The sequence below is a fragment of the Rosa rugosa genome, chromosome 5 (assembly GCF_958449725.1).
Source record: "Rosa rugosa chromosome 5, drRosRugo1.1, whole genome shotgun sequence".
Classification (NCBI taxonomy): domain Eukaryota; kingdom Viridiplantae; phylum Streptophyta; class Magnoliopsida; order Rosales; family Rosaceae; genus Rosa; species Rosa rugosa.
The window spans coordinates 22,241,010-22,254,685 of NC_084824.1; the positions used below are offsets into that span (position 1 = coordinate 22,241,010).

The 13,676-nt window shown below is 37.8% G+C and overlaps 2 protein-coding genes across 2 annotated transcripts; both read left to right on the forward strand.

Moving 5' to 3' along the window:
* The first annotated feature begins 297 nt into the window (after nt 1-297).
* LOC133711365 (uncharacterized) lies at nt 298-4,989 on the forward strand. The gene is made up of 6 exons (XM_062137496.1): nt 298-446; nt 3,200-3,555; nt 3,677-3,795; nt 3,873-3,983; nt 4,344-4,364; nt 4,900-4,989. Exons 1-6 carry the CDS (start codon nt 298-300, stop codon nt 4,987-4,989), a joined length of 846 nt encoding a protein of 281 aa, XP_061993480.1.
* An 8,078-nt stretch (nt 4,990-13,067) lies between these two features.
* Nucleotides 13,068-13,676, forward strand: LOC133711366 (uncharacterized). The gene has a single exon (XM_062137497.1). It carries the CDS (start codon nt 13,068-13,070, stop codon nt 13,674-13,676), a length of 609 nt encoding a protein of 202 aa, XP_061993481.1.

The window sequence follows — 13,676 nt, forward strand, 5'->3', positions numbered from 1 at the left end:
AAAAGGGCTTGAGCTGGCTATAAAGGAGTTATTTCCAGAAGCTGCACACATGCATTGTTTGAGACATCTTCATAATAACTTCAAATCAAATGGACATCAAGGTTTGCATCTCTCTATCTTATTACTTTGGTTCCCTGTTTGTGATTGATTCAAATTGTGTGTAACAATTTGTTTGTATTCCTTTTGGTAGGATTGAAACTGAAACTGTGGGCTATTGCTAGAAGCTGCACAATGAATCAGTTCAGGGATGCTTCAGAGGACATGAAGAAAAGCTCAGTATCTGGTTGGAAATAGTGCATGGACAAACCTGCACACTTTGACCCCAAATTCAAGTGTGATATTCTGTTAAACAACCATTCAGAGAGTTTCAACAAAAGCATCCTACCAGCTAGGAAGAAACCCATTCTTAGTTGTTTGGAAGACATCAGAGCTGCCACTATGTTAAGGTTAGCTAATAGAAGACAATCTGGTCCTAATTGGAGGTGTAATGTTGGGCCAAGGATTGAAAAACAGCTGAGGAAGAATGCAGAGCTTAGCCATGAGTACAGGGTGTTGAAATCGGAAAAATCACGAGTCCAAAAGTTACATGGTGATGGTCTTTCAAAATAAATCGGAAAAGTGAGAGCCCGTTACAACAAATATTGATGCGCAATTATACGCTTGTACAAGCTGTTGCGAGACCAAAAAAAAGAAGAAGAAGAAATACATTCACACATCTCTGTTGATAAGCTTAAAGTTTATTAGCTTTGAAAGTCTATCCAAAGCTTTGACCAATTTCAAACGGCAAGCAAAGAGATGTTAGCTTTGACAAATTCAAGTGAGAAGCAAACGAGATTCATGGCTATTCAAACTATTCAAAGTGTAGTTACAGATAAGCTTGTCGTTCAAAATTTGAATTACAAGTTTGGGGGGCTAGAGCTATCTGCTATATAATGATAGTAACGTGAAGAGATCAAGGGGGAGAAGAAGACGCTATAGGGGAGAACAAAGAAAAAATACAGAGAGCACATGCAGCACACAGAGAGAGAGAGAGAGAGAGAAGAAAAAGAAAACAGAGAAGAAAAAGAAAACAGAGAAGGAAGGTCCAAGCTTCACTACCAGAAAGCTGCATGTATATGTTTGCCTTCCCCATGATATGAGCCTCTCCAATTAATTCACATATGTCATGTAGTGGCCTTCTCTAAGACTCAAATAGGCCGTTCATGAACGACCACAACTATTAGAGTTCTCCCAAACCTGTCAAAATGACGTTGCTGCTCTCAAATGCTCAAATGCTTGACGCATCGAAACAAAACGGTTGTTCATGAACAACCTCGTTTCAATGCTAAAATTTCCTTGACAATGGCGCTGCTATGGTCGTTTTCCAAACAAAATTAATAGAGTGGAGGTTGTTCATGAACAGCCAAGATCCTCGATCAATGATCTGAAACTCATTGCATTGAACAATGGTTGTACACGAACATCTACGTTTAATGCTAGAAAGTCCGTTGACATGGTGGTTAGTTTTTCCATTTGATATTCCCAATGACACGACCTCAGTTTTACTCAAACAATATTATGGCCTCCCACCAAATCCATGTGCAAGCAGCTGTTGGCTAGGAGCGAAACATGCTTCAATTAAGCCGAGATGTGGATGCAGCAAGCATGGGGAAGATGATAAGCTGGAGATGATGATTTTTGTCCTAAACAAGCTTGAAGCATAATTATGCCCTTGAGAAGCCACCACTCCAAAATCACTCACTCACAGCCTTCACAAAAAATGGGAACTTCTAAGCCAAAAGATGATCATATAAATGTTGATAATTGACGTTGCTGTCCATATGCACCACACAACATTGCGTCTTCCATGACAAATGAGATCAAACTCACAGGTTAACTGGCAGCAATTATTAATCTCATCAAATAACAGAAGGCAAGAATGTGAGGAGGCTACAGGGACTAGGATTCAAGGCTTCTCAGAAATTAAAAAGAAGCCAACCAATGGCAAAGTGGACACCAACATAAATTAATGGTTTGATAAGAACATACAATCATTAATTTCAGAATTTTAAGAAAGTGAAGAGTTCCCGGTGAAAGGAAAAAATAAATGAAATTCTCTAAATCCAGATCCGTTGGGCCTCCTACAAAAGAAATGGAAGCAAGCCCAATCTACAAAGGTTCACTTCAGATATTGAGGTCCGAATTGAAAACCCGACTCGTCAAAATGACAAGTGATGACTCGGTGTAAAGCTTAACTCTTCCCAGTGGGTGTCCAAATCACTTTGTTTACTTGAGCCCGGCTACTTCGGAAGCTCGAGCCTGATTAATTTGCAGCCCAAAGCCCATCACAAGGCCCACTGCAAATCTCAGTACATCGGGTCCGGATCAAATCAACAGACACTCTACAATCTGAATGTCTGCAAAAGAAATACATTTGATAGGTTCAAAATACATACACTCGTCGAGCCCAAAAGTTGGTACAAAACTAGAAATACAATTTCAAGAACTACAACGGTTTGATCCCTCCTTGGGGGTATGTAGGCAATCTAGCAACCCGCTAGATGCAACCACAAATCCAAACAGAATCCCTGACTCCACCAGTCAAATTCAGCCAGTCCTAAATTGAATCACTGACTCCAGTCAAATTCTCCCAACACCAGAAATACAAATTCCTCTGAACTACAATGGTTTGATCCCTTTACAGGGTATGTAGGCAATCTAGCGATCCACTAGATGCAACCGCAAATCCAAACAGAATCTCTGACTCTGCCAGTCAAATTCATCCAATCCGAATCCCTGACCTCACCAGTCAAATTCATCCAAACACAAATGACCTTAGACACAAATCGAATCCCTGGTTCACTCACACCAAATTCGTCCAAACACTATTCTCATTCCAAAAAACAATACCCTCCAATGGGTCATCCACTCATTGCAATTCTTGAACTACGAGTGGCTTGATCCCTCTCCAAGGGTACGTAGGCAGCCCATTCAAATCCGGGTGCAGCCGCAACAACAACTAAAACACATTCACAATTGGTTTCTTCATAAATGGAATCAAAGGGTGTTTCCCTGTAACAAGGGATTGTAATTAAGAGACACATTCTGTCTTGAATGGGTCGAACCCGAAATAATTAAAACTCTATTCACTAAATGAATACGAGTGAAATTATGTTGGGTGACATTTACGCTCCCTGTGTGCAATTTTTACTCAACACAGGGTTATCAGTTCAAGTGATAACATCTTTGAGATTCAAGGTAGAGGGGTAGCATGTGCCTCAGGTTTGGTGGCTGCACATTCAGTGTCATTGGATGCAAGGACCTGCACATGTAAGAGATGGGACATCTCTGGGGTACCATGTGGGCATGCAGTAGCTGCAATTCACTCTAAAGGGATGAGGCCTGATGATTTTGTGCATGAATACTTCACCATGGACACCTATATGAAGGCATATGAGCCCATTTTGTTCCCAATAGCTGGAGTGGCTGAGTGGGACAAGATACATAGGCCCATTCCACCTCCTCTTTATAGGAGGCAACCTGGGAGGCCCAAAATGTCAAGGAACAAGGAACCTGGTCAGTCATACTTCCTATTAGATAATTTTAATTATGTTCTTTTCCAATTTTAATACTGACTTTGTTGTGAAATGATGAGTTATATATGACTTTGTTCTACTTGTTACAATTGGTTTAAAAGGTGAAGTAGCCCCACCAACTGGAGCTGAGAAGTTGCCTAAAGTCTATTACCAACAGATCGCTTGTGGAATACGTAAGAAGAAGGGCCACAACAGGAGGACCTGCAAGGTGAGGAATCAGGTAACACTCTATATATCATTTTCTAGGTTCACAAGTTGTGATTGGGAAACTTAAATTATATGTTTTTGGAATTGCAGCAAGGTGAGAATGTGCAGCAGCAGCAGCAGGAAGATGAGGCAGTGCAGCAGCCAGAAAATGAGGAAGTTTTGCAGCAGGATCCTCAGGAAGTTGACCAAGTGGAGCCACAAGTTTCCTAGAATGTGCAAGACTCCCAACCAGCTTATGTGGCAACCCAGGAATCATAGATTGCTACAGCTTCAGACAGCTCCTCTAGAACTGGTTTCACAACCAGAAGGTTCAAAGTGCTTGCTAGCAGAAAACCTAGACAGGCAAATCCCCCACTATCAGCAAATAATGAATCTGAATAGGATGTGTTAGCTGAAAATGTAGTTTTTGGTATAGCTTGCTAGACAATGTTTCATAGATGTATTTTGTATGTTGCATTAGCCTCAAACAGATGTATTTTATGTGTTGCATTTGCCTTTAACTCTATCAAAATGCAAGCTTTGTTTCATGTTATGTGAATTTTAGCTTGTCATTTCTGGCAGGATGAATACTTGCCATTACAGGTACTTACGTTCTGTAGGGCCAAAAACCTTAGGTACCAAACTTATATATAGTTTCAACAGCCCTCCTTTTTCTTCAACTTTGGCTCCACATTCTAATTGTATGGCTGAGTAATTTGACGGTAAATGTAACTAAAGTCCAAAAAAATTCTGGCGGGAAAGTATGATTGCTAATTTGGGCGGGAGTGAGTAAAGGGATCAAAGTACCCCTATAAATTTGCCAGCTAGCAAGCTCCATAATGGGGGTAACAGCCATATGTACCAATCCTTGGTTGGGCAAAGAACCTCAGGTACCGTATTGATGTTTTTTTTTTGTCAGGTACCAAAAGTTATAAGGAGGAAAAGACGGGGTACCGTACGAACCATTTTCTCTTTTGAGAATTGTGAACTATAGTTGGTATTAGTGGCATTCCTGAGTGGATGATTACGTGTGTGTGTGTATTTACGTGAAATATAATATATCTTGATGGTGTGACATTGTGAGAAGTAATTGTGAGAAGTATGATAATTGTGATTTTATTTGGATTATTGTTTTCAGCATTTACTCTTTTCGGAAATGCAATATATCATGCAATTGTTGGTTTATATTGTGTTGAAAGAGTACCTTGAGTTGAGTGTAACATTTTGAGTCATGTGAGACTTTTTAAATGTTTCGGTCCGAGGACCTATTGTCACAGTGGTGATCGAGTTGAGTGTAACATTTTGAGTTATGTGGACTTTTTAAATATTTCGGTCTGAGGACCTATTGTCACATTGGTGATTGAGGCAACGAAATCGGGAACCACGCCTTTGGCCGGGTGAATGGTTACGATAAGTTAGAGCTCTAGTCTGTCTGCTAATGTACTTCTTGGGGGATAACTTTGTGTTATCGTTCTCATGAGTACATGTTTGTAAAAGAGAGTTTCGGGTGTTTCTTTCTTTTATTGTCCATGAGGGACATGGGTGTTGTATTTAGAAGGTGGGAGTTTTACTTGAGTTGAAAGGGCAATTTCTTGGATTTAGCGTGAGTTGTTTGATTTCCTTATTTATTTTCCTTTTTCATTTCTATGGTTTGATTTTAATGTAATCTCTTGAACTAAACAATATGCAGGGATTACTATGATTTCTATTGTTTGATTTTAATGTAATCTCCTAAACTAAACAATATGTAGGGATTACTATGACTTCTATTGTTTGATTTTAATGTAATCTCCTGAACTAAACTATATGCATGGATTACTATGGTTTTGGATTGTGTGCTTTTTGGTGATCTCCTGAACTAATTTTACTCAGGGATTATTGGTTTTATTTGGTTTAATTTGTGAGTGTAGTTGTGGTTGAGACTCGTTGTGAGTTGAGAAATGCTTTGTCATGTCATTATGGTGATAAATGCTTCCTGTTGAGAGGAAAGAAAAGTGATTTCTTGGATTTGTTGTTGAGATTTCAAATGATTTGGTTTGTCACGGTGGTGACATGTGTTTTCCTTAAAAAGAAAAGAATTTGATTTTGAAATAATCATTGAGTTGATTTGTTGTCCTTGAGTCGGAAAGATGTTTTGTGGTTATTTGGGTTTACTCACACGAGCTTGCAAAAGCTTACCGGGTTTGTTGATTCAACCCAGTGCACTATTCCATGGTGTAGGGGTTATTGTGCAGGTCGGAGTAACGAGTAACTGTCGTTGAAGCTGAGGTTTTGTTGCTGTCATAGCTTGGATGTAGAAGTACTTTGGTTTTAGTCTCCCGCTGTGTAGTGAGTGTGGTAAGTGTGTTTACTCATTGAATTATTATTCAGTTTAATTTGTAAACTCTTTTGTAATGTAATATGTGACTCTAAAGAACGAGTTGATATTGACATTGTGAGCTCGATTGGTTTTGTTGCATAGTTTAAATGAAAATTTTTCTAAGTGTTCTTTTTGAGCTTGTTAGGTTATCGCGTTTTGGATTTGAATTTCTTTATTTGAAATTCGGGGCCTGACATTCTACCTGATCATTACAAAAAGACATAAAAATATGATAAGCGGATCTCCTATATTTTGTCCTTCTCAAGTTCTCAGGTTTCTATGTTAGGTACTGTCATCTAACTTGTTAAGAAATAACCCCTGACAAAATTTTGCTCGGTTATGTTTTATGAGGTTTCGTGGCTTCCTTGTCAATGGCGGCAGAGCATTTACGCATTGTATGCTATTTTGGATCACCGATCTAATGATAAGATAGTTCAGGTGGTGGTTTCACGGTAAACTTTTATGGGTCAGTTGCATGCGTCGAGCTTACATTTAGGTTTTTATTTCTTAGATTCGGTGATCAATTATGGGTACAAATCACTAAGTTGCGGTGACATGGTGGTCAGACATGGTTGTATTGAAAGGTGGTGGGCCTCTTGGGGGTTGATGGTACCTGGACATGGTGGCTATCTTATGGGAGGGCTGTTGAAACTAGTCGGTGGTGCTCACACGTATGGTTGTATTGGATAGGTGGAGGTGATCATGTTATTTTGTGTTAGTGTGCGACCCAAAATCAAACCATTTTCTCGTTCGGATAACCAGAATCATAAATTTTAAAATACAAACAATCTGAATCAGGTTATTCAGATCGATTCAATTTAGTTAGTAATGACTAAAATATCGAGTATAGAGGAAATATCGATAGTCCGAAAAATGAAAATTTCGACGAAAATATCGAGGATATATCGATATCGGTAAATAATTGAGAAAAATGATAGAAATTTGAAGAAAAACATGGAAATTTTACATGAAACTTTTGGAGATGTTTGTTTTATTAATTATCTATTATATTTCACAAGAAAACCTTTTTTTTTTGAACGCGGGGGGTGTCAGTCCATTGAAGTAAAGTAGGAAACATTACAAGAGATGCCTCACCCGGACTCCGGGCAACGACAGAAAGAGTCATGAATGAAAAACCTAAGACAAACCTAGACTAATCAAACATAATGAATCCATGAGATGAAGCTCAAGTGCTGTAGAAACATAGTTCGACACTACTAGAATGGTCCCCGACCAAAGACAAAAGACCATTCCAATTTATTCATGTTCCCATCGACTTCCCCTATTCGAGGGCACCCATGGGAGTGCATTCCTCAGACTCAAAACCTTTGCCAGAAGACATGTGAACCTCCCTATCAGTAAGGGTGGGTGTTCCTGCAGCCAAACCCGAGCTGCCTTCACTAGAGGAAGGATTGTCCACTGCCTTAAAACTCCTCTTCCTGTGAGGTTTTGGATCCTCAGAAATCAGCTTCTTAGGTTTCAAACCCACAGGTTTTGGATTATTCTTACGCCTAGGAGGACGTCCCAATTTAACCTTCTTTGCCAGAGAAACTAAGATAACCCCATTCTTACTCTTCAGGGCCAATTCAGGTTCAAAACCAAGATCAACGGCCTCCACCTGAGGAGCCTTCTCAACTGTCTTCTTACGCTTAGAATATTGCATGAGGGCCGTAGAGGCCGTTCTCTTCTTCCCACTGAGAGATGGGACCACTTCAGCAGCTTGCATGGGCGCACTGGCCCCCTGAACCGGAGATGGGATTTTGGCCAGTTGGGCCGCCAGAGCGGAGACCGAGAAACCTTGGAGTGAAGTCGACTTTGCCACGGAAGTAAACAGATTAGGCGCTGTGGACTGAGCCAAAACCTCCGCAAGACTCGGAGCAGCAGACCCCACCAAGCTAGGGTTAGGGTTGGCGCCAACAGAGACCTGCAGCGCTTCCGGAGGGCCACCGCAACCCGACCGCTGATGTTCCATCATACCACAGACCCGACAGAATCCAACGAGCCTCTCATAGCGGAACCTTACCGTCGCAGATGCCCCAGAGGTGAAATCAAAGGTGGATGGAGGGAAAACCTGTTTCATCGGAGACGACAGAACATGACGGATACGAACCCTAGCCACCGTGCCCTTACGAATCCCAGCTTTATCCAGATAACCTTGAATAAACATTATTATATAGTAAGTTTTACTAATTTAAGGTGAAATAGTAAATGTTGAATCACTGACAATTTTTTAAAATTTACTCTAAAATCTCAATTTTTTTTTCTTTTTGAAAAATGAAAGTTGTGAAACATTAAAGGTGCAACCAATGAGTAAATTTGATTCAATTTATAAGAGTAATTTTTAAAAGGTTGTTATAAAATTTTGAACTGTTGGTAAATAGAAATGTTAGTTAAAATTATTCTAAAAAAAAAAAAAAAGTAAGTAAAAAATGATAGTTGTAAGTTAGTTATTAGACATAGACCTAAGTTATCGCGATTATATTGAAGATTTTCCGATATTTTCCTAAATTTCGGAAAATATTGAAAATTTCTGACGAAATTCAATTGGAATGCTTCCAAAATATCGGCACATTAAAAATAACAAAATTATTTCGGCAAAAATTTTGATATTTCAGTCCTAACTTTTTTTTTGTCCAACCCTAATTAAATTAAAAACGTGCACAGTGACTTGTTAGAGTATGAACATAATTTATTATTTTCTTTGACATAGAACTAGGTATGTTATGTTGCTATTCCCATTTGATGGGAGTGAATCGAGTATAAAAAGTTTATTCTTCAATTTGATCGAGGGGACGGTGGACGGCACCTTCTCTTTCGGTAGCTAAAACTTCTTGAATCGCGTTTGGTTGCTCCACGATCAAGAAAGTTTTCTTTATTCCTTCCATGGCTAACAAGAAAAGAAGGGTATCGACGATATGTTGACCATCTATACCAACACTAGGGTAACTTCATCTTCAAATTTGGTATATTTGTAAGATTCGAATATTTAGAATTTTATTTATTTTCATACTATACGTATTAATTTTACAAGCACCTGCTAATGTAAAGCTCTTCGATAACTATAATGCTTAAATATCAAAAACACGAAGAAATTCCTGGCGTGCCATTTGAGAATTAATTTAGAAATATGATAGATCAATATGAAAATGTAGAAAGATCAAGAAATCTTCCGAACTTCAGGCAAAAGCTAATGCTGATGTTCACAAAGCAGGATAAGGTTACCACTGAAAGAAAGTTTAGATTTATGTACATGCATAGTCTACAAATCTTTAAGAAAAAGCAGAGGGAGATAATTAAACCTCAAGGATATGTTTTCCCAAACATCACCAATGGTCACTGAGTTATGACTTATTCGACACTTAACTCACTGTATTTTCAACAATATCACTTAACTCACTCAGTTTTACATCCGTCTTTCACTTAACTCACTGTCGTTAATTCTTCCGTTAAAAGGTATTAAAATTGAGGGTATATTTGTCTAAACACTAAAAAAATGCATTTCTAACTTTTTTTTTGTAAAAAAAAGACAATTTTTTTTTCAAATTATATTTAAGTTAAAAAAATCATTTTTTATTAGAAATCTCAGAAATTTAAAAAATTGAAAAAAGTCTAATAAATGTAAATTGAGGGTATATTTGTCTAAACACTAAAAAAATGCATTTCTAACTTTTTTTTTAAAAAAAAAAGACAATTTTTTTTCAAATTATATTTAAGTTAAAAAAAATCATTTTCTATTAGAAATTTCAGAAATTTAAAAAAAGTCTAATAAATGTAGTTTTTTTTTAAGTTAAAAATGATTTTTAAGTGTTTTGACAAATATACCCTCAATTTTAACGGCTTCTAACGGTAGAATTAATGGCAGTGAGTTAAGTGAAAGACGGATGTAAAACTGAGTGAGTTAAGTGATATTGTTGAAAATACAGTGAGTTAAGTGTCGAATAAGTCATAACTCAGTGACCATTGGTGATATTTCCCCAAGAAAGTTTTAATCCATAGCCCTTTTCTGTTTCCTATATTTTCAAACTCAATAGTAAAAGAGAAGTATGAACCTTAATGTGTGTTTCTACCCCAGAACGGGACCGACAGGCAAGAGTGCTATCCATCATTGAATTTCTTTGATTTGAAAAGTGCCTCCATAAACTGAGTAAGATTACACCAAAGGAGCGAGGCATGTTCCTAACTCAAGTCTCAAACGATCACAATCGTACAAGTGCGCGCAACAATAAGTTAGGGAGTGATAATCACTTGTTTCTGACTTGAGTCAGTGATATGTTTGTCTTGGTCTGCATCTTACTGGATATGCACGCAAGACGTTATGCACATCATGTTTAGGAACAAGTTAAGCAAAAAAAAGGAAACAATCTAAGCAAAAACTTGTTCTTAAGATTGTAATAATTCAGTCTTTCGTTGGCTATATTTATATGTAATGGAGACAAATCTCACTCAATTGCTGTGGAATATTTGGTCGAAATAGAATGACCTTTATTTATTATTATTGTAAATTTTTTGATATAGTATGCTCGGTGCGAATTAATGTGTTGTCAGAAATCATTCTTTTCACGAACCAACTATAATCTAATGTATGTGACTTACAAAAAATTGGATCTATAAAGTTAAGAATACATATTATCTTGTGACTAGTCGTAAACTCATAATGACTCTTTTATACAGTTACATATATATGGAATGGAGCCAGATGTCTTTCCGACCTTCCCTAAAAGCAAGTTCACCCGTTGGATCAGGTCACTGGATCAAGACACTATTCACTACCACTGGACATATATGTGTTTCCACTACCACTGGACATATATGTGTTTCCACCCGTTCTGTTTCTTAACTGGTCAGTTACTGTTTATTGAATTTTTTATTAACTAATTTATTGTAAAATTGAAATATATTTGATGTAAGTAGATGATAATAAATAATAATGGACATTTATGGATAAATTATGTAGAACGGATGGCAATAAGGATCGAAGAGCAGCTTGATCGTGAAACTGAAAAATTCGGTTTGTTGCAAATCTAGTGTTTGGTGTCAGAATTGTGATTGTTATACCTTTTTGGAAAGGGAATGACGCTAGAAATAAAACTCGTTGCTTTGCCACGACGTGTGGGCTTTTTCGGGCTTTCGGGATCGTTTGGGGCCTCAAAACTGCAATTTATTGTTTTACAGAATTTTCGGTGGATAAATTATGAGCTACCTACATTTACCAATAATTTTTCTTGAAATGAGTGAAGCAACCACCGACAATTATTTTGAAAAAAGATAAAAAAAATCACCGACAACTTGTGGATTATTTTCAATTGCCGACAGTGAAGCTGAGTGATCCATACTGGATTCCATTTGGAGAGGATGAATATGCACAAGTAACAGAGGTTTGTAAAGTTCCTGTCTCTATGGGAAAATTTTATAAAGAAGAGATTACTTGTCATGTGATTGACATGGATGACACTAATGTGCTTTTTGGAAGGCCATGGCATGAAAGCGTCAAAGGTGGTTATTGCAAAGATGACACATATTTATTTAGGTGGGAGTCACACAAAATTAAAATCAAGCCTGGAAGGAAAAGCATCAAGAATTATCCTCCTAAGGTTTTCGAGAAGAAGTTAGAGTCCAAGTTTTCTTTGCCCGTTGAGATTAATAGTTTAATTGAAGAAAAGCCAGAAGAATTTCTAATGGAAGCAGCTCCACAAGAAATCATCCATGATAACCAAGAAGAGGTTAAAGATGAAATTGTTCATGTAGACATGGTTATTAATAATGAAGAAGTCTTGGAGCCTGAAATTAATCATTCAGAACCAGATGTCATTCAAGCATGCAACCTTGAGAGCCGAGAAGAATCTACTAAGGATGCTTCTGAAAGCCAAAATGCATATGACAGACTCATCTATGGTGTTGGGTTCATGATTAATATGCAGAAGATCTAGCCAATAATCCACAAGTTCAAATGTCTAATTTTTTCTTAGGTCTCTTGTCTGCCTATTCTTGTTTTTTATTCAAGATGAACTCGAGGGCGAGTTCTTTCATAGTGGAGGAGAATGATGTAGGACGAGAATGGGCTTGGTTTAGCCGGAAAGTTAGAAAAATAAAGAAGCGGCGTAGAATCAAGAAGAGTGATTGGAAAATAGGTAACTCACGCATAATGAGGTTATTAGCTGCTGGAATATTCAAGAAGATTAGGTTTTGGACTTTTCGGGTTTCTCGTGCAAAAAGTCAGATTCTGAATTGTGAATCAGATTGGAGTAAATTTTGGCCAGAATGTCCGTTTGAGATGCATGTTACCTTTCCGGAATGGGAACGACGAGATCTTCAAGACTCACTTTAGTGAGCTCTATCAAATTTAGGCCAAAATGTATCGCCTTAATTATCCGATTCGTGATTTAGTATTTTTAGGCTAGTTTTACATTCTTTTTATTTTAGGTTTTCTAGTTTATTTTGGATTTGTTTTGTTTTAATCCGTGGGCTTTAGGGTTTCATTGTTAGTCGCCCTAGGGTTTCTTTTCCCATATATAAGCAACCTTAAACGGCTGCAGAACTATCTTTTATCATATTATCAATTAAAATTGAGAGTTTTCTCTTTTATCTCTGGTGGACTCCAGAATCTTTGTTTTAGGTTTATTGCTTGTAAACCTAGGGTTACTTCCGCCCGCGTCAATTATTTTGAAAAAAGATAAAAAAAATCACCGACAACTTTGAACGAACAAGATTATTTGCATACTATTCAATCTAACAGTTATAGTTGGCTATAATCTTATCTATGATTTTGGATAATATTACGAATGTCGATGTGCTGACACGTGTCCTAGTTAGAGGATCATGTTTGATGTGAAAAACGTCAATAAATTGAGGAAATAACATCACTCCATTCACACACAATCTAATCTTCATCAATCTCCTCCTTTTTCATATCTCTAGAGTTACACATTTCCTCTCCTTCCCTCATTTCAATGAAGAGGTTGTGGGTTAAGATTCGACAATCTCCAGATGAAGAATATCAAGAGATGTGTACGACTAATGCTATTGTGATCGCAACAGTCACTGAAGCTGAATTTGCTAATCAACCTCGACGACGGGGTTCCCTACCGGGTCGTGCACTGAACGAGAAGCGATTTAGGGAAGAAAGAGACAAAAACATGATGGAAGATTACTTTGTTCAACGTCCAGTTTTCAATGATGAGGAATTTCGAACAAGTTACAGGATGAGTCACAATGTTTTCAACCGCAACTCTGGTGACCTTTGCCGCTATGACCGGTACTTTGTTCAAAAATCAGATGTTGCTAAGAAAGTCGGACTATTTCCAGAGCAAAAGCTGACATGTTCCTTACGAATGCTTGCTTACGGTGCTGGGGCAGATCAATCCGCTGAATATTGTCAAATGGCAAAATCTACCTCCATCAAGGCTCTTCAACGATTTACAAGAGGAATCGTTAATCTGTACTCAGCAGAATACGTCTGGGCTCCTACTCCGGCCGACCTCAGAAGACTACTCACCAAAGCTGAGAGAAGAGGTTTTTCTGGGATGATTGAAAGAATCGACTGCATGCACTGGCAATAG

What these genes read in the sequence shown, in the direction of transcription:
- LOC133711365 (XM_062137496.1), top strand. Translation starts at nt 298, where the DNA reads ATGGACAAACCTGCACACTTTGACCCCAAATTCAAGTGTGATATTCTG. An exon ending in GTCAAGGAACAAGGAACCTG is followed by an intron (nt 3,556 to 3,676) that starts GTCAGTCATACT and finishes TTGGTTTAAAAG; the next exon opens with GTGAAGTAGCCCCACCAACT. An exon ending in CCTGCAAGGTGAGGAATCAG is followed by an intron (nt 3,796 to 3,872) that starts GTAACACTCTAT and finishes TTGGAATTGCAG; the next exon opens with CAAGGTGAGAATGTGCAGCA.
- LOC133711366 (XM_062137497.1), top strand. Translation starts at nt 13,068, where the DNA reads ATGAAGAGGTTGTGGGTTAAGATTCGACAATCTCCAGATGAAGAATAT.